The following is a 21,991-nucleotide window of genomic DNA, read 5'->3' as shown; positions in this document are numbered from 1 at the left end:
CGTTATACGATTAAAATGATGTGACAATTTACCATGTTCATATACTTTTTTTTTAATTAAATTTTTATCTTTTAGTAAGCGGTAACCACCGCCATTTATACATATATTTATATATTTATACCGGTAGACATTGGCTCTGGTAGAAGTATTAGCCATTCCTCGCCAATAGGCCACCAACCTTGGTAACTAAGATGATATGTTCCTTGTGCATCTAGCTAAACTAGACTTAATCATATAGACTTTCCTTAACGGATATTTTAAAAATATGTTAGAGCATTTTCAGCGCGACATTCAGTCTTCGTAAAACATATTTATGTATCTCGATGTGGTAAAACGAATGGTATTTTGAAAGGAAAATCAAAAGAACGAAAGTCTTATACGAGTGTCTATGTGTTGGGTTGATTATACTTATTATTGATTAGAATCAATAAATGCGAGATCTTGTCAGCGGTAAAGATTACAAAATAAAAAAGTCTCTAAACTGGTTGGTATTTAGTCTTAATTTACAATAGAATCGTGTCATATGCAACTGATATTACGTGAAAAGATAACACACGTTGATGCAACAGATATCAAGATAACTAAACGGTATCTATTTTGAATATATTATCGCAAAGTTCGGCTGTAAGTTTTTTTTATTATATATTCTAGGTAGGCAGACTGATAAATGGGCTACCTGGTGGATGGTAAGTGGTTTACACCGCCCATAGACATTGGCACTATAAGAAGCATTTACATCATTAACGCGCCACCAATATTTGGAACTTAAATGCTATATCCCCTGTGCCTGAAGTTAGGCTTGCACATTCTACCCTTACAATGTCAGAAGGCTAATATATGTCGCAGCGTTGAGTTTTAATCGTGATAGTTAACGTCTACTGGTTAGAACATGTGCGTCTTAGCTCTGGGTTGCGGATTCTAACCCGGGCTAGTGCCACTGAATTTTCTTGAATTATTTCTATCACAAAATGCGTTTTTTGCTCCGTTAATATTGTGAGATTTAAGGAGTTATCATTTACTAATATTATTAGCAGCGCCGTTCGTGTGAACCCTCTTCTATTAATAAATAGGCGACCAATCAAAACACGCCGGGCTTCATGCCTAGTGTTACTACTATTGATTATTTAATTAGGGCTACTTATGTAATAACATGACTTGGTCAAAGTGAAATCATCTCATGTCGTATATACGCTTTGACACGTATATACGACTTACCGAGGAGACCAGGACCCCCAACGCTGCTCCAATGCGGGTTCTACCAACCCGCATTGGAGCAGCGTGGTGGAATAAGCTCCAAACTTTCTCCTCAAAAAGAGGAGAGGAGGCCTTTAGCCCAGCAGTGGGACATTCACAGGCTGTTACGGTATGTAATAACACTGAATGCGTCCAGTGCAATAAACATTTAATTAGAATTGGTCAGTGATATTGTACGAAATTGTGGCAACTGACTTAAATACGTGCAATTTTAATATCACATTAGCCACTGCCCTGCGACATGTATGTGTGTGTAATTGTGTACACGATGATGGTGATGATGTTCTCTTGGCCGATTCCGGCCGGACATTTTTAAGCCAACCGCGCAGGACATATTATATAGTGCACAAGTTTTGTTGCAAACACAGGTGCCCTCTATTGCTGCTCTCACATAATACGATGGGACAGGAAACCGGAAGACTGGAATGAAATAAAGCTTCTTGGTTAACGTCTTTACGTGTTTTCAAGGCATTAAAATGTTAACACTCTCAACATCCAGACCTCGGGCTTCTGATTCGATTTGAGAAATCAATATTACGGGGGTATAGTAATTTCTCGACAGAAAACCCCGATGCTAATGGTTCGCCTTGAACAAGTTATATGTATGTATGTGTAATAGCCTCCTGACACTAAATAATTATAATACTGACACTGTATATCATTAAAAGAGCTGACGAAATTCAATGCAACTGTAGTATCACTAGTGAAATTTTATATTATGCTGCTTCGTTAATATAATTATGATGTTAGATGTGCATTGATTGCGGTGCCGTATAATTGGACTAATTAATTAATTGTATGCGACTTAATTATCTCATGCTGGGCGGTGTCTTGAGGAAACATGCATGTGTCTAATTTCACTGAAATTCTGCCACTTGTATATCCACCAACCAGCATTGGAGTAGCGAACTCTAGAATAAGCTCCAAACTTCCTTTTCTAATTTCGTTTCGGGTCCACATAAACAGCCTATAGTCAGTCAACAGCTCGTAAACGGTTTCTAAGCAAATCGCTTCAATCCGTTGCTAAAGGCCAAATTTATAAACGCATTTTTGCAATTGTAATATTAATATAGCTAGTAGGAAAGTTGGTCATGTTACAATAATAGCTATTTATCTATTTGTTGTTCTGAAGATCGGCGCAGATGGTCGCCGTAGTCAGATCTTCCTGGCGATGTCGACAGCGGCGGAGTTCCGCGACCACTTGTCCAGTTTCAGTGATTTCTACTCGTCACTCGGGCCGCCCAACCCGGAGAGCGTTCCCGACGACGGCAAGCTCAAGTCTGAGATGATGCTCAAGGTAAGGTTAAGTGACTACATTGCAGCACTTGAAAAATAGCCCAGATATGGGTTTACAAATATTTTTATATTCCTAAAATTGTTAATATTTTTTACGAGTTGGTATAGTCAGGAATACCAAAAGGGTATGCAAAGTTTTAGTTTCAACGGATAGTTACTGGTTTAAAATTCAGTTGCTAGATTTGACCTGCATAATACACTAACAGGTGTAGTTAAATAAAAGTTTGTCAAACGAGATTTGCATTACAAAGCTACAGTGGAGTCTCGCTTATAGGAATAAATGAGACACAACACAACCTGTCAGTATTGACGAAATTCTGGAGTATACCTCTTTCTTTTATTTTTTATACTATAGTATGTATATTTTTGTGGTATAATTTCTAAATGGAACCTAATCAGCGAGACTACTGTACGTCCGCAGGACAACCGGCGGTACTACTTGGACCTGAAGGAGAACTCCCGCGGCCGCTTCCTGCGCGTGTCGCAGACGATCACCCGCGGCGGGCCGCGCTCGCAGGTGGCGCTGCCGGCGCAGGGCATGATCGAGTTCCGCGACGCGCTCACCGACCTGCTCGACGACTTCGGCACCGACGACGGCGGGTCCGTGCGCGCACCACCCCCGCACCCCTCCCACACCCTCCCCCACTCTCCACGACCGGCCTGTGACGTAGACGTGTCTTTGTGTTTTGACTGACATTATTTCCGTTCCGATAGGACCGCTTCTGCTCCACTATCGATGTACCGTATACTCATTTTTTCAGTTTGCTCGGATAACTATTCTTCCAGATTATAATGAGCCTTTTCCTTTGTGAAGTAAATAACGCGTGCAATAACTATTTACTTTCAATTGCTAGTATTTAATTAGTTGATCTCATATTCAACAGAAAACAACTTAAAAAGCTTTCGATAGCAAGTGCATAAATAAAACTATTATATAATATCATTCTTAACTTTACACTCAGGAAGTCGTGCCAGTTGGTATTGCAAAGCTTTATAAATAAAAACTTTTAGAAACTCGAAAATTTATATTAAACATCTACATCAGCTTATAAACATATATTGTTAAGATCTTTATGTTGAAGTACAAATGTAAACGTGGGTCTATTGATCAGATTCAAGGGCGAGTTGCCCGAGGGGCGGCACCTGCGCGTCGACAACAAGAACTTCTACTTCGACATCGGGCAGAACAACCGCGGCATCTACATGAAAGTCAGCGAGGTGGTACCATCGTTGCAAGTAATTGTGATACGCCACAACATTCACTATTGCATGACATTACTGTATAACCATTTCGTAACCATTTTAGTTCTACCCGCATGATTTGAGTTGCGATTTAATTTCTAGTGTTTTCTTTATCTTTCGTTTATTTTTCGTTTCTAAGTTAGTTTATACAATTTACATTTGAACTTTTGATATTTATAAAATAATTTACTTTCTACGATATTTTCTATAATTCGAGACTTGAAGGCGAAGGACATTTGTACAAGTATTGCAAATATAGTGTTTTTAATATCGAGTCGCTTTGACCTCGGTTTTATACTATCTTTTTAATTACCAAAAAACGTTTTTTTTTTACAAAAATAAGGCAAAATGTTATGTAAATAAATGATTATCCAGTCTATATACAAACACATTAACAGGTAAAGACTAAACAGCTTGCTACCTTTTCATCTTTTCTTCTCAGCCTGTTTGCCAGCCGATTTTTTTTTTCGTTTGGCAGTTAGTTGACGACTTCTAGTGTTATCATTAAAAAAATGTTTAAAAATAATAGTAGAAAAAAATCAACTATGATTATGGGCGTGGTATTTTGACCAGTGGGCGAACACTGTTAACTACTATTTTTTATTAGTTAATAACTAGTATTTATATGGACACTGAATGCGCGGCGCGTCAATTGCTACCAATCAGTTTTCGTCATTTGCAGTCAATGGCGTAGAAATATATGTAATGAAATGACATTTCATCATTCCAAATTGGCTGCGCTCCGCGCGTTTTTAATCTGTAACTAAAAGTCAGTTTGCCGCGCATTTGATGGTTGAATGACAGAATGACGGATAATGTTTAGATTATTTTGAACTTTGATTTTGTAAGAAAATAAAGAGATATAATAGAGGAGGCGATATTAGTGAACTTTAAATGTCGTTTCTTTGTATTTTCAGAGAAACAATTTGTGGTTCATTTTGAGCATCCTCAATAACCTATCTTATAAAACGACATTTTCGTTAACTAAAATGGACCGGCTGCAATTCGAATTTACGATGATAGCCTCAAATGATGGCAAATCTAATATATTAGCCATAACCTCGATATCTACAGAAGAAGGAAAATGTTATGTTTTACCTGAGGAGCTGAAACCGGTGACTCATCATACATATATTATCAAGATGAACACTTTCTCAAAAATAAAAAATAGCATAAAGAAAAGGCATCAAAGTAGAAAAATATGGATAAAATTGGATGAAGATCTTAAGAAAACGTATCTAGATGAAGAAGGTAATATGCAATTTTTAGATCAATATTTAGAAGAAATGAGCTTAAAACAACCAGTAGACAAAAGTGACAATTTGCAATATATCTTGGAAAAATTAATAGAAACTACTACGAAGAAAGAAAATCAACATAACCTAAAACATATTTCAGAGAAATTTATTATTGAAAAATTCACAAGTAAGAATTCTAATGCAATGCAATGGATCGAGAGTTTTGAAAAGATGAAACAAAAATAGACATATTGTGGTTGTTTTTAGAAAAATCTTGTTTAGATTGGTATAGCTCAATGACCATAAAACTTACAATAAAAGCACAGTGGACTGAATGGAAAGACAAATTTTTAGAAACTTTTAAAAGCCGAGGATGGAATATAGTCACATATGCTCTTGCATTCAGATATAAAGAAGAACTACTAATTGATTACGCTATAAAAAAAGAAAGACTTCTACTAGATATAAATAAATCTATAGACTCTAAAACAATGATAGATCTTATTGCAACGGGTTTACCTGGGTTTATATTAAATAAATTAAACAGGGATGAACTCAATGACATTACTGATTTGTTCAATGAGATAAAAAAATATGAAGGTATGATGTACAAGAAAAACTCAACTACAATAAAAAGCGGTACATTCCTTTATAAAAATAAAACTAATGATAAGAAGCCATGTAAGACCTGTGAATCTCTGGACAAAGGAATTAGATATCATCCGGAGGAGTCATGTTGGTTCAAGAAAAATAAAAATGAATCTGAAAAGGTTTTTAAACCCAGGAATGTAAATAACAACTCCATAATTGAAGTAGATATAAACACTGAGAAAAAAAAACGAGTAAGTACACCATTAATCAAGATCAAACTTTTATTAGAGAAAAAATTAGAAGTGAGCGGCATTTATGATTCAGGCTCACAGATCTCTTTAATAAATTCAAGACTGATTAAATTAAAAGAAAAAAAGGAAAATGTGAATATAGCATACATGAAAACGGTTAATGGTGTGAAAAAAACAGATGGCTTGATAACAATAAAAATAAAAATATTTGATATAAAAGAAGAAGAGGTGGATGTGTATATAGTAGAAAATGATGATTTTGATGATTTTATAATCGGATTGGATATGATAAAGAAATTCAAATGAACCCAAAACGAGGACTTGCAAGTAGAACAAAAGAAAATAACAAATAAAATAGATGAAATGTCTAAAGATAACAGAAATGAAGAAAAGAATATAAAAACATTTGCAATAAATTTTAATGAACACATAGAAACAGAAGAATTTGTAAGTATGACAGACCATTTAGATAATGAAAAGAAAATTGAGATAGAGAAAATATTAAAGGAATATAAAACAATTTTCGCTAAGGACAAATATGATATAGGATCAGTCAGAGATTATGAAGCTCACATAGATTTACTAACAAATAGATACTGCAGTAAAAGACCATACAGATGTACAATAGAAGATTAATTAGAAATCGAAGAGCAAATATCCATGTTATTAAAGAATAATTTAATAGAAGAATCCTACAGTCCTTTCGCTGCTCCAGTGACATTGGCATTTAAAAAAGGTGAAAATAGAAAATTCCGCTTATGTGTAGACTTCAGGGAACTGAATAAAATTGTTGTTCCACAAGCTCAACCTTTCCCATTAATAGATGATTTGATTATTAAAACTAGAAATTGTAAGTATTTTACTACACTGGATATAAACTCAGCTTTTTGGGCTATATCACTACGGGTAGAAGATAGAAGTAAAACAGGATTTGTGACACAAGATGGCCACTTTCAGTGGACCTGCCTTCCTTTTGGCTTAAAAACATCACCAGCTATTTTTCAGAGAATTTTAAGCAATATTCTAAGAAAGCACAATCTCACAGGATATTCCGTAAATTATATTGATGATATTCTTATATACTCAACCACCTTCGAAGACCATATAAGACGCATAAGAAATGTATTAGAAGGAATAATAAAAGAAGGCTTTAGATTAAAGTTTAAAAAATGTATGTTTGCTTCAGACTCAGTAAAGTACCTCGGGCATGTAATTCAGAACAACTCAGTAAGACCACTAAAAGACAATTTGATCTCAATTAAAAATTTTCCAACTCCTAAGACACAAAAGAACATCAGACAATTTTTGGGAAAAATCAACTTCTACCATGAATACATACCAAGAAGCGCAATTATTTTAGACCCGTTACACAATTTATTAAGAAAAAATGAAAAGTTTGTATGGTCAGAGAAGTGTGAAGAATCATTTAATCAAATAAAAAGATATTTATGTTCTCAACCTGTGTTGGAAATATTCGATAAAGACTTACCAATAAAAATCTTTACAGATGCCTCTTTAGAGGGTATTGGGGCAATATTAAAACAGACACAACTAGATGGTAAAGACAAACCAGTTGCATATTTTTCAAAAAAACTAAACGAATCTCAAAAACGGAAAAAGGCTATTTATTTGGAATGTTTTGCTATGAAATAAGCGGTTAAATACTGGCAACATTGGCTAATTGGAAAACATTTCACTATTTACTCTGACCACAAACCTCTAGAAAACATGAATATTAAATGCAGGACAGATGAAGAATTGGGTGACCTCACATATTACTTATCTCAATATGACTTTACAGTAAAATATATACCTGGTACAGAAAATATAGAAGCAGATTGTTTGAGCCGAAACCCTGTATTAGAATCAGAAGATAACAAGGAGGAAATATTGAAAATAGTTAATTTAATACAAATGAAAGATATAGTTGAAGATCAAGAGAAAAATGAAACAAGAAAAGAAACAAAATTTACTACAAAAAAATAAAATCTATTATAAAAAAATAAAGAAACATGAAAAGATTATACTCTCAGAAAAATTTAGTAAAGAATTAATAAAAAAGGTGCATGAAGACTATTGTCATATTGGAATTAGACAATTACAGAAAAAAATAAGTCCAATATATACAGCTAAAAACCTAACAAAAAATATAATAAATATTTGTAAAACATGTGAAATATGCATAAAAAATAAATCAAGATGTCAAGGAAAATTTGGGTTAATGTCACAACTGGGACCAGCGACAAAACCATTTGAGATAATGTCAATGGATACTATAGGTGGCTTCGGGGGATCTAGGTCCACAAAAAAATACTTACACCTTTTAGTAGACCACTACACAAGATATGCTTTTATTACAACTTCAAAAACACAGAACGCAAGTGACTTTATAAAATTAACATAGAAAGTACTAGAGACAGATGAGATTGGAATAATTCTGACAGATCAATATCCAGGCATCAATTCAATAGAATTTAAACAACATTTGCAGGATAACATAACATTAAACTAATTTTTACAGCTGTGAATACACCATTCTCGAACGGCTTGAACGAACGATTAAACCAAACAATTGTAAATAAAATAAGATGTAAAATAAATGAGAAAAATAATAAGAGAACATGGACAACAATAGCAAGAGAATGTATAGAGAAATATAATGAAACAGACCACTCTGTTACAGGTTTTGCACCAAAATATTTACTGGACGGAACAAATGTTAGTATTCTACCAAATGAAATTAAAACAATAGAAACCGAAGACAAGTGGATTGCTGATAGAAGATTAGCATTAGAGAATACAATAAAATCCCATAAGTACAATAAGAAAATATTTGATAGAAATAGGAAAATGCAAGAGTTTGAGATGAGACACTGATGAGAGACAGTGTATATGTAGAAAATGGAAATAGACTGAATAGAAAAAAATTAGACGAATTAAAAATAGGCCCTTTCAAGATAATAGAGAAAATATCAAAATCCATTTATAGGATTGACACTGGCAACAAGAAAACAGAATCAACTTTATTTCACATAACAAAATTACAACCTATCACAGCAGATGAGGTAGAAGAAAACGAATATGAAGATAACTTCTAGATTATATTATTTAGAATTTTCGTTTATAGTAGATTAGATTATTTAGAATTTTCGTTTATAGTAGATTATATTATTTAGAATTTTCGCTCTTAGAGGGGGAGATGTAATGAAATGACATTTCATTATTCCAAATTTGCTGCGCTCCGCGCGTTTTTAATCTGTAACTAAAAGTCAGTTTGCCGCGCATTTGATGGTTGAATGACAGAATGACGGATAATGTTTAGATTATTTTGAACTTTGATTTTGTAAGAAAATAAAGAGATATAATAGAGGAGGCGATATTAGTGATTAGACGCTGATAGCATTTAGACGCTGACCACAAGGGTCATAAGGGAAAAGCAGGCCATGAAGAGCACAATCAACACCACGCCCAACACGGAAAGAAGGGTGGTAAAGAAGGCGGTTCGCATTGGGCATATGCCAAGAACTAACCCTAAAAAACTCTTTATATAAATGCCATAGTTGTGCTTAGGGCGTTTTAAAGTTAAAAATATTGTTAATTGGTACTGAATTGTTAAAATCTTAGTTTTACTGTAGTTTTCGTTTGGTTTAGGATTTTGCTGATATTAAAATATTATATTCATATAAGAAATATTTACAACTACATAATTTCAAATACAAATATTCTTTAAGTAGGCTCATAAAGGCTTGCCGTGGAGTACTGGCTTAGAATAGTACTCCCCCAAATCTCATCCCGTGGGTGTCGTAAGAGGCGACTGAGGGACGGGGAAAAGGGGGGATGGGCAGCAGCGTCCCCCCTCCCATAAACATCTTACCCCCCTACTGCGCTCGCCAACACGCCTGCCCAGCGCGGCGAGTATGGGCAAACCCCTCCCTTAATGGCAGATGCGCCCAAAAAAAGGCTCCCAGTTACCGGCAAGCCCGCTAGGCCCGACCAAGGTAGCGGTCGCGGTATCGGCAGGGCAGGGGTTGCTAAGAATCACCGGTTCACGGCAGGCTACCGTATAAAACGACTGAACATGGCAACGTATAATGGACGCTCGATGAGGCTGGACCATCACCTCGCCGAATTAGAAGTAGAGTTAAGTCATATAAACTGGCATATACTGGGGTTATCTGAAGTCCGAAGACAGGGGGAGGACACGATAACTCTAGAGTCCGGTAACTTACTCTACTTCCGCGAAGGTGATAACCTCTCCCAGGGTGGTGTCGGTTTTCTATTCAAAAAGGATCTCATTATTAGCATTGTGGAAATCAGTAGTGTGTCGAACCGGGTAGCGTACCTTGTCCTAAAACTTTCCGACAGGTACTCCCTGAAGGTCGTACAGGTATATGCGCCAACTTCGACATACTCTGATGATGTGGTCGAAGCGATGTACGAGGACATCGCAAAGGCCCTCAACGACACCTCGAAGGCCCACTACAATGTTGTTATGGGAGACTTTAATGCTAAAGTGGGAGTACAAGATAGCGGTGAATCGAAAGTCGGACCTTACGGCTTGGGCTGCAGAAATCACAGGGGGCAAATGCTGGTAAACTTTCTCGAAGCGCAGGGGCTTTTTTTGATGAATTCTTTCTTTCAAAAGAAGCCTCAGAGGAGGTGGACCTGGCGAAGCCCCGATAACGTGACAAGGAACGAGATAGACTTTATCATTTCGAATAAAAGGCACATATTTAGAGATGTTTCAGTGATCAACAGGTTTAATACCGGAAGTGATCACCGCTTGGTTCGAGGCACTCTAAATATCAACTTAAAAGCCGAAAGATCGAGAATGATGAGGTCTACTCTCCGACCTACCATGCTCCAAGCTGCTCAAGGCTCCGAAAAGTTCCAAATGGAACTTCAAAATCAATTCACCGCGTTGGAAACCACAAGCAGCATTGATGAGAGAACCGACACGCTGGTCAAAATACTGCAAAACATATCCCGCAAGTGTTTTCCGCCACAGAGAAGAGACAACGCACCAAAACTCTCTGCTGAGACACTCGAGATCATGAGAAAACGACGAGAACTACCATCGTTTTTGTCAGATAAGGCCTTAAACCGAACAATAAAAACGCTGACGCGACGCGATCTCCGACGCTCCAATACCCGTGCCATCAAGGCTGCGATTGAGCAAAATCGGGGATCGAAAGTGTTCGCTCGCAAGTTTGGGAGGCCGCGTCTGACAAAAATTAAAACTGAAAATGGGGTCGTTACCTCTAGGCCTGAGATTGTCGGAGAAGTAGAGAGGTTTTATGGGCAGTTGTTCTCTTCAAGATCGGATCGGAAGATAAACCCGTGGGAATCAGTATTGATGACCAGCGCGCCCCTCTTATGCGCCATTACTCCGAGGAGCTCCCGGTCGTTGACCAAGGAGAGATTAGGGCGGCTCTAGAACAGCTTAAAAACAACAAAGCTCCGGGAGATGACGGAATCACAACAGAGTTGCTTAAGGCAGGCGGGACTCCGGTTCTGAAAGAGCTAGCAAGCCTCTTTAATTCCGTCATCCAACATGGCAAGACCCCGGAAACGTGGAGCGGGAGTGAGGTGGTACTGTTTTTCAAGAAAGGTGATAAAACCCTCTTGAAAAACTACAGACCAATCTCCCTCCTGAGTCACGTGTATAAGCTGTTCTTAAGAGTCGTCACGAACCGTCTCGCCAGATTACTTGACGAGTTCCAGCCCCCAGAGCAAGCCGGCTTTCGATCAGGCTACAGCACCGTGGACCACATCCATACTGTTCGGCAGATTGTGCAGAAGACTGAAGAGTACAATCAGCCGCTGTGTATGGCATTTGTGGACTACGAGAAAGCCTTCGACTCCATCGAAACCTGGGCAGTGCTCGACTCATTGCAGAGATGTCATATCGATTGGAGATATATCGAGGTACTGAGATGTCTGTACAACGCCGCTACAATGACTGTCCACATCCAGGACTGTAAGACGAAGGCGATCCAACTGCGCAGAGGGGTGAGACAGGGGGATGTAATATCCCCGAAACTGTTTACCAACGCGTTGGAAGACGTTTTCAAGACGCTGGATTGGACTAGGTATGGAGTCAATGTAAACGGCGAGTACATCTCACACCTTCGATTTGCCGACGATATCGTCATCATAGCAGGGTCGCTGGAACAACTCACCGAAATGCTGCGTAGCCCAGGCGAGTCTTCCCGGTGTGTCGGTCTCGGTATGAACTTGGACAAGACCAAGGTCATGTTCAATAGGCATGTCGTGCCGGGACCGATATACGTCGAGGGGAAACCTCTCGAAGTTGTTAGTGAATATACTTACCTAGGACAGATAATACAAGTCGGTAGGAACAACTTCGAGAAGGAAGCCGATCGAAGAATTCGCTTGGGATGGGCAGCATTTGGCAACCTTCGTCAAGTCCTCAAGTCGTCTATACCGCACCGACGACCTTAAGAAGGTGGCGGGCACCAACTGGATTCGGAAGGCGGAGGACAGGGAGCTTTGGCGCACCTTGGGAGAGGCCTATGTTCAGCAGTGGACAACGATTGGCTGTTGATTGATTGATTGATTGATATTAGTGAACTTTAAATGTCGTTTCTTTGTATTTTCAGAGAAACAATTTGTGGTTCATTTTGAGCATCCTCAATAACCTATCTTATATATATAAAAAAATAAAAAATAAAAAAAATACAAAAAAAATAAAATAATGATCTGTATTGTCTGGTCTCACCGGTTGGCGACACTAGCGAGTAAGGTTTTGTCGCTATCGTAAAAAAGTATTTGTTGGGGCGACAGGGTCCACTTTTGTTCCGAAAGCTTACAAACACTTCTAGAAGACAAAACTCCTAAATTAGTGGTTTACCGTATTTATCAGAAATGGTACAATTTTTACAACACATGAATAGTTAGTGAACGTTCGTAATGAAATTTTTAGATACCTCACATAACACGAGCGTCTCTCGCATCGAATTCCAGCGCGATAGTTCTCCTTTTCTCAATTTATTAATTAATATTGATTTTTGCCTTAATTTGGAGATGTAATTACAGGTCATAAAGTTGTTCAATGTTAGTTACAGATAACGCAATTTTTTGGTAATTATAAAATAGTATCGTATAATTAATTTATTTTTATTTGCTTCGACTCGTTGGTTATTTATTATTTGTTAATAATATTAATTACTATTTATTATCGTTGATGATGTAATAATGCGAGCGATTGAATTATTCGAATCCTCACACCATAAATATAGCTGTCGTTGTTTATCCTCGTTTTGTTCGTTGTGCGTGACGTGACGCTATAATTTCATCAGCCGCATTACCGCATCGTTAAAATGGCGTGACAGCCTGTAAATGTCCCCCGGCCTGCCTTCCCTCGTCACGAAGAAAGTCTGAAATTAGGCGCAGTTTCGATGCGGGTCAGTAGATATACACGTGGCAGATTTTCATCCCGGACAGGTTTCCTCACGATTTTTTCCTCGACCGCCGAGTACGAGATACTAGAAGGTACTCGTTCGGTTGTTAAGATTGACATGTTTATTATAACGTAACATAACAATAAATAGCATTCTTAGTAGAAAATGAAGTCGAGGGCCGATAGTCGTGTAGCATAACAAAGCGGCGTTTACGAGCGTGTCCGTCCGCAGGTGAAGAGCAACTTCCGCACCGCGATCACGGTCCCCGAGAAGTGCTGGACGCGCTTCCGGGACATCCTCGCCGACTACTGCGACAAGATGAACCGCGCGCACGCCGAGCCCGCCGACCACCACCAGGTAGCCGAGCTTACGTCATTGCAAAATACGATATTTTCTTTTGCTAGTCTCATCGAATATATAAGTTAAAATAGTGATTTCATTTTTTAAACAAAATTTTTAGGCGTAGTCGTCGCTTACAATGACGCAGCTGGAGTGACTTTTTTTGTCTAAAATAGCGCGGGAAACGAGTCATCTGATGGTCAAAGTGGTTTTAAAGATTCTAAAAGGTGTAGGACGAGTCGCGGTCGAGGCCCTCACTCGACATGGAAACGCTACACTTACTCATCGATAGTCACAAATCTACCGCCGACAAGAGACACCTCAGACCTGCGAGGAGTCGGCGATAGAAACTCAGCGGGAGAATTTTTGCAATATAGGATAGAATAGGAGAATATTTTATTGTTTTATTTGCAAATAGAAATAGTCGCTGCAGTGTGTGTGCGCACTAACCGCGCGCGTGTGTGTTGCAGGGCGCGCCGCCCGCCGCGCGCGCCGCCAGCGCGCCCGACCGCGCGCCCGCCCGCGACGTACGTACGCGCCTGCGGACCCACCCGCTTTAATTCCACTGACGAGTTTAAATGTCCGAGGAGAATTCCTCTAAAAGAAAAGACACCGCTTCTGCCCCCCGAAAGGGGGAAGACCCCCGAGTCGGTCCCGCCGGCGTCGGCCGATATATTAGCCAGCCCTTCCGTCGACGATGCCTCCCTCGGGAGCCGGGATGTTAGGTCTCTTGTCCCCGGTGTCCGCGGTCGCTTGTCGATGTATCGCCATCGGTAGTGTCTTCGTTGTTTCCTTCTTATAAAAAAGTTTCTAAAATTATTTTTTGAGCGAAGCGTCGATACATTTTTTCCATCGTCGATGTAAACTATTAAAAAAGTAAAATGTACTCGTAATTCACTTTACAAACGAATTACAAAACGATCTCGCCGTCGATGCGATCTGTGATCGACAGTATGTTTTTTTTTTTTGAAAAAAAAATTATATATCGAGAGTAGCGGCCAATTTGCTAATTGAAAGTTATTTTAACCTGCTCTGTTTTAAATAAAAGAGCATAAATTGTGTTTAAATGTACATACATATATATAGAGTGCAGTGTCGGCGCAACTAACGCCCCCCTCCCTTCCGCAGGAGGCGTTCTCGGGCAGCGCGCCTCGGATTTGATGCGTCCCGCAGTGACGCTACCCCACTGTACATAGCCTGCCCTACACATACAGCCCGCCGCGGGCCCCGCGACGGGACGAGGCCCCCTCGTAGCTCTACTTCGTCGATATCGTTTGTTCAGTAGTCGGTCTGTCTGTTGCGTCGTGTGCGAGCACGGAGCGGCCACCGGGTGCTTACAAGCGCGTATTACGTCCGCCGCGCCCCGCCGCGTGGCGTCTGCTGTGATATACTCGTAGGCGAGCGGGGCGGCCGCACGTTTTCAGTTGCAGGTAGCCTCGATTTCAATTACGCCGAGTACCGTGCTATACTTTTGGGAGGGCTCCGAACTCCCAGTGATTGGCGAGTCGGCGCGTTTTGTCCGACAAATTTAAAGAGAATTTAGACTTGTAAAATTTAATTAACGCTTCGTGAAGACGTAAATGTCTATAAATATTTTGGTATAATTATTTGAAATTCAAAATTTCGTACATTTGTCTGTTCGAGAGTAATAAAATTGAAAAGACAATGCAAGGTATAGTTTTAACGGCTCGGCGGTGCCGTGCCGAGCCGAGTGTGGCGGCTGCTCCGTCGGGTAGGTTAAGTTGGGTTTGTAAGCACCCCGGGTGGGCCGACGCGCTGCGCTGGAACTATGACATCGGAATACATTCGCTTCTTAAGTTGGACCGCTAAAACATATTCTTTGTGAAAATTAACACCAGTGTTGCTATTATTTAGTTATTAAGTATTACCAGAATAAAAATGATATATGTATAGTAATCATACAATTAAAACTAAGTTCGCTATCGGCAATATACGAGCTGTTAAGTACTATCGATGATATTTTACGAATGATTTCATTGTATTGTTTGGTACACTTTGTTCTAGACCGAGGAACCTAGACTTAAGCGCTTATTGAAAATAGTTTATAAGATATATTGTTAATGAAAAACTGGCAAGTTATTTTTATAATCTCGTTGGACAGATTAAAGAAATAATTGGTTAGTGATTTTATCAGTGAATAGTTCCAGAGCAAGCGAGCGGCGAGCGAGAGTGTGCGTGTGTATATATATATATATATATGTGTGTGTGCGTGTGCGTGTCGTGTGCGTGCGGGCGCCTTCCCCCCCCCCCTTACATTATTTATGCATTTTTATTTACTATCATTCGAATCATAACTAGACTCGTATCGTTGCATCACTCCCCGAGACTTCGCCGTCTTCAGCTTCTCGCTCGAACGAGTCGTACCCTTCTTAACTTTTTGTACACCTCTTTAATTAATAATAAAAAAAATATACAAAAATACAGCAAAAAAAGGTTTAGGCTGTTAAGTGTTTTACGATAAGTAGGTAGTACGTTACTAATACACTAAGGTCGTCGTCGTTACGTTCCCGCGCTTCGCTTCGTATAGTACGCTGTACACTGGCCAGCGGCCGACCTTGTCAGTTGCCACACATCGATATAGTTTAAAGCGTAATGTAAATATATTGCACGACCGCGACCGCGGCTGCTGGCGTGCCGGCTGGCAGCCCGCCGCGGGCCCCTTCGCTTCCTGTTCTCGTTATCTGTACAGTGCGTGATCCACACGACACAAAACTTCATAAACGAAGCGCGCCGGAAGCTGATCCCTATTATATACGTATTATGGTTCATTTTTCGACACACTCGTTTATGGGAATTTGTTCCTCAGTGAATATTACTTATGAGATGTATATTTATTTTAGCAATAGTTTTACTCTATCATCGAAATACCGATTGCCGTGTTACGATACATGAAGTACACCTCGAGAAAGATATATCATTGTTTTTATATAGATACTCTGTCCCGATAGCAGCTATTATATATGTACTAGGTTGCATAGATTACTCGCTCTGTAAGCCGTAGAGATAATTATATTTTCGGTCTGTTTTTTTATTCTGTAACTAGAGACAATCGCAATACATATTACATTAACTCCCATTCCAAGATGTTTTCGACGGTATCGTAATCTTTAAGTCGTAAAATATTAGTCGCCCCCCACACGAGTGACCCCGCCCCGGCGGCAGGGCCGCTCGGGCGCCGGGCCGACGTAGTGTGTCGTCGCCCTAACGGACATAGTTAGCAGTCTGAAACGACCCCCAGCTAGGTTAATTTACAGTACATTTTTCCTCGACCCCTAAAATAGAGTTCGATAAGTTGGTGACGTCCGATAACGTTAAAATATAGAAAAAAAGTAAAAAAATACATATTTAAATGACTTCTCTATACGAATAAATAATAGTCTATCCGGAGCCGGAGCGGCGCGTCGTGTATCGTAAGTTAGGGTAGTCCGGTGCGCGACTGTTCGAGTCGCCCGCTGCACTCAGGGATACTGGCTTAATTTTAACAACAATTTATGGTACAAAATGTAATTTTAGTTCCATAGACGTTTAAGATTTACAGAGTTTATATTTAGAGGATCGAACGATCGCCGGCGGTCGGTCGGATATAATTATGAATAATATATGTACGAAGATATGAGATGTTAATGTTAAAATAGGATCTACGTCGTGAAGCTAGTTAACGCGTGAGTCTAATACGTCGGCGACGGGCAGCAGTGTGCGTGGTGGGTGAGGCTCGGGACTGTTCTGTGGCCGGCGCCGAGTGCTCGAAGCTGCCTCCTGTGATACCTCGTCTCGTCTCTTACTCGCATCGCTTTACCGAGAACTGACTCTCGCGAGATCTCCGCGTGCTAGAGGGAGGAACTGCTCGTAGAGATGGAATGAGATTTTTAATTTAACAATTTCTGTAAAGTCCCATCGAAATGATAGTAATTACTTTTTATAATTAATTTTATCTGTGATCGTCTCGCGAACGACATCTTTATTTACAAATACTCTCATTTTACATTTTTATTAACAAATGTTTTTATATAAAGCCTCATTTTCTGAACAAATCGAATTGATCCATATCTCCCGACAATCTTCCCTTACACACGGATGCAACCGGATACCGAGATCTCGCTTGAAGCATTTCTAATAATTCATTGCGGCTCCCAAAGTCCACGTCTTCCTCTACGTCCCCACACTGTTTTCTGAAGGCGTAGCCCCGTCACCAGTGACTTGTACGAGAACAAACGTCATACGTCACGTCGACGGTCCCATTCATTCGATTGACGGTCTGTTAATGTTAACACATTACAATTAATTTTAATACGCTTGAATAAATGCGATTAATAATGCGATTGCTGTGCGAAGTAGATATTTTAATGAGAGTTTGTCGAATGAATCGAGTAGCTCAGGCGATAATACCGAGTGACTGCGGTGTAGTCCTTGTAGAACGTGACTTTGCGAGCCGCCGCCAGCCGGCAGGTGTGTGTGAAGTGATAGTCAATTATTATAATATTCATTAACATTCGCTTCGTCGACGTCAGACTAACGAGTGAAAAGATTTTAATAAAAAGAGAAACTATTTACACAACAGACGGAATCGTTTTGGAAATGAAGAACAGAAGATACAATATGAGTTATTTTGGAAGAAGTCCCCCCCCCCTCGGGCGCTCGCGTGTGACGTCGACGAGCCGCCGCTCCGCTCCCCGCGTTACATACATAGCACGTAATAGATACTGATCGATACTGGAAAATAAAGAAAAAATAATAAAAAGATTCAGAGTTATTATAATAGTTCGTTAGTTTTAATTATATTTCTGATATTGATTGATGTTTTGCTAAAAGATAATTTATCAGTGCGTTACGTTTGGTGTCGCGCGAGCCGCTGCGCATGCGCGAGTCGCGACAGCCTGACCTACTGCCGGTCCTATTTGTTCACACTTAAGTAATGTAAGGAAATATCTATATTCATATACGCCTATCATGAGTTATCACCGTCTTGTCCATTATTTTAACGAAATTCGATGTTGTTTAAAATATAGATGATATATTTCCGATCAGGCCACGTCATTCACGTTCGCCAGCCACTACGAGTGACCTCAGAGTTAATTCGATTACATTTAAGCAATACCAGTACCTGAAAATGATAGATATGAAAAATATAATAAACGGTAACGTTGGCTAGATTCAAAACTGGAATTAGAGCGGTGTCGAGCATTCGCGCAGGATAGTTCGCAGGAATCATTGTTGTAAGGTTAGTTACTTGGTTTGAGTTTTCATTGTTACATCATCCGATTGGCCGAAGGAACGGGCACCGACTTCCGGCAACGAGCCGGCACTCCGACGTTACACTTCTTCATTCCGAGTCGGAGCTGCCGTCGGCCGGTCGCCGAGATTGAGGTAAGGGAGTGCGGGTTAGGGTAAACGGTTGAAGGGATCACATGCGAGGTGATAGAAGTTAGCCGTAGGAACGAAACGACTAACTGAGATTGCTCGCCTGTACAGTTGTGTCGGAGTACGCTTACGGACGACTGTGTGTCGTAGACCTGCCGTCGACCTGTCGTCGACGACGCGGTGACCTCCAAACGGTGCCGTAGGGCACTCGTTTAGCGTCCAGGAGGTGCAGGCAACGACTTAAGTCTGTCTTTTATAATTGATAACATCGGTGTATAATTTGTTAGTAAGTGCTAAGTGTGTATAGATCGGGAGTTTTATCCCGTCGCATGCGCGTGATCACGTCACGAGTGATGCGTTAAATATCATGGATGTGAAGGTGATGGTGAACGAATACTGCCAATCGATTGTAGTTTATATTAAATAATGGATAATGATTTGTAGAATTAAACGATTTCGAAATATTGTGTCCTAAATATTTCATATTTTATGTATAGTATTGGTATTTGCGGTGATCCGGTCACTTCCGATGGGCGCGATCGATCCGCGTGCGATTGGGACGTGATCGGTTACCATGTAAATGTTTTCCTTAGGGTGAGGACGATGGATACAAACTGTGTTCTGTAGTGTACCGAGCGACAGGGCGTTGTCTAGATAGGTTTGCACTTAACGCGACGGCCATCTTGTGCTCCGGGCTAGTATTGCTTCAGTCGCCATTTTAATGATCGTCGAGCTGGAGCGTAAAATGGCCGCCGCGAAAATTAGGCGTGAACTATGTTCGCGAAAAGCTAAGTTGTAAAAAAAAAATAGAATGCAATATAATTTGTGGTGTGAGGCATGAAGATGATGGCATATTGGGTGTTGTGTATGAAGAGGGGGATGATATTTTGTGATATTGGATGGCAGACTATGGTTATCTTAAAGACTTTGAAATAGTTTTGTTCCATCGAGTTTGGTTTTCTCTCTTTGGTAACACTGAAAGATGAGAGAGCTATCAATAAAGAGTATAGACTGGGCACCCAATATGTAGAGGAGTAGTTGGTAATTTGATATCGTAATGTACGGAACCGTGGGACTGACGTGACTCATGTGATGAGGATAAATTTTTTGGACTTTAAAATTATGATTTCAAAATTTTTTAAATCGTGTCTAACACGAATCGTTTGTCTTGAGACTGGTTCAGTTTGTGTTGGCGCAGGGAAGGGGGAATAAAATAATATTATAATGTTCCTTGAGGGAGAGCAATAAATTAATAGTAGAGGTATAGTGATACTTCTGCCACGTTTAAATCGATGCTTTTATTCCCCGTTCACCTGTCCCAGGCGCTCTTGTTACGTAATGTGAAACCTCATAAACGTGGATATCCGTCTCTGAGACTAATTCCCTATTATCCAGAAATTGTAAGCAAACGCTCGCAGTAAAACTTGGTCTCAATATTATATAGCTAGACTGAGACCAGAGGTATCAGACTACGAAGCAAACGCGCCAGTGAGATTTTGTATCCAAAGATTGCAAAGTGTGATGAATTTTCCTATAGGTTTTTATTGTATTATAATGGTATATTATATACTTGTTATTTTCTGTTGTTTGACACTAGCTACTATTGATAATGTTTGGAACATTGACAGATCTCCCGATCGAATTAATCATTATTAAAGCTGTTATAATTTTGTATATGTGAGTGAACAGTTTGTAAAGTGGAAGACACTAGAATATTCCTGAAGAGCTCACTCGTACTAACATTATTAACGAACATTTTGAAGTAATGAAATTATATTATTAATTTAATATTGGAATCGGCATTTTTGTATTATTCAGGGGCCAGTGTCTGTCACTTTTTATATTTTACGTATTTATCGGAGTGATAAGGGAAATGTAATCCGCGCACAAATCAGAAATGTCTTTTTGCATCGGGCAATAAATTGTGGGTCGAATGTTGCAAAGCATTTTCGACCGTGATTTGTGGGCGGAGAATCGTTTGTATTGGTTAGGATGGCAGTCAAACTGCGGCGATATGGTGCTTGTGTGTACTTACGATGGATATACTATATATAATTTCTATATTTCTGAAAATAAATCTTTACGCTTATTTATTTTTCTAATATGAGTGAAATTCAAAATTTCGGTATAGATACTATGCCTTTGTTTATAATTTTCGTCTAACTAAGTTTTATAAGGTATATTTGTGAACGTGACACTGTCATTATTCTTGAAAGTTTTTTTAATAAAATCATGTTCTAAGATTAACCCATGAAACCATTACTACGACATTTGATTATTTCTGGAATAGTGCCGTGTTGCGTGTGAGGAGCCATCGTGACGTGAGTGGTGTGATGTATGTTAGTGATAGCAAGCGGCCATAAAGATGAAGGGTATCGCTCGACATACACAAGGCGGAATATTGGTGCGCGACTGCGACGCGCGGTGTGCCGTAGGAAAGTTTTATGATAAATGGTGAAAAAATAAAGAAATTACAAAAAAAAACATGCACATTTTGTTTTATTTAATGTCCTATTAATTATTATATATAACATAATTTAGTAATATGAATATAAATCTAGCCAGTGACTATCACCGACAAAACAAAGCATAAACTTACGTAAAATTTTACTACTCCACGCCGAACCGAACCTCGTAGAAAGTACCGAACGTTGACAAAAATGTGGTCAAACAAATCGGATCGGTCTGACCCGGCAAATTATCGACGAATAGCTATCACCTCAGTACTTTGTAAGGTGATGGAACGGATTCTAAACAACCAACTGATCCATTACCTAGAAGATCACTGTCTAATTAATGATCGTCAGTACGGGTTTACTCGATATCTCCAAGGCTTTCGACAGGGTCTGGCACAGAAGTCTTCTCTCCAAGCTACCGGCATATGGTCTGCCTGCTCAGCTATGCACCTGGATTGCCAGCTTCCTACACAAGCGTAGCCTTCGTGTTTTAGTAGATGGTTGCGCTTCACAATTCTATG

At 39.5% G+C, this 21,991-nt stretch overlaps 1 protein-coding gene across 4 annotated transcripts in view; it reads left to right on the top strand.

Moving 5' to 3' along the window:
- LOC126777940 (transcriptional activator protein Pur-alpha) overlaps positions 1-21,499 on the top strand; it is a 39,090-nt gene extending 17,591 nt beyond the window's left edge. For 2 of the 4 annotated variants that reach the window (XM_050501253.1, XM_050501255.1), the window contains exons 4-9: positions 2,387-2,551; positions 2,972-3,150; positions 3,663-3,786; positions 13,528-13,653; positions 14,106-14,162; positions 14,764-21,499. In XM_050501253.1, the coding sequence (XP_050357210.1) occupies positions 2,387-2,551; positions 2,972-3,150; positions 3,663-3,786; positions 13,528-13,653; positions 14,106-14,162; positions 14,764-14,796 (684 nt within the window). In that variant the 3' untranslated portion in view covers positions 14,797-21,499. The remainder of the gene's footprint in view (positions 1-2,386; positions 2,552-2,971; positions 3,151-3,662; positions 3,787-13,527; positions 13,654-14,105; positions 14,163-14,763) is intronic. The other 2 variants (XM_050501254.1, XM_050501256.1) reach the window with 2 other exon arrangements.
- The last annotated feature ends 492 nt before the right edge of the window (positions 21,500-21,991 follow it).

The sequence above is a fragment of the Nymphalis io genome, chromosome 24 (assembly GCF_905147045.1).
Source record: "Nymphalis io chromosome 24, ilAglIoxx1.1, whole genome shotgun sequence".
NCBI classification, from domain to species: Eukaryota; Metazoa; Arthropoda; class Insecta; order Lepidoptera; family Nymphalidae; genus Nymphalis; species Nymphalis io.
Note: the sequence above shows the minus strand (reverse complement) of the source record. Positions and strands in the feature narration are given on the sequence as shown.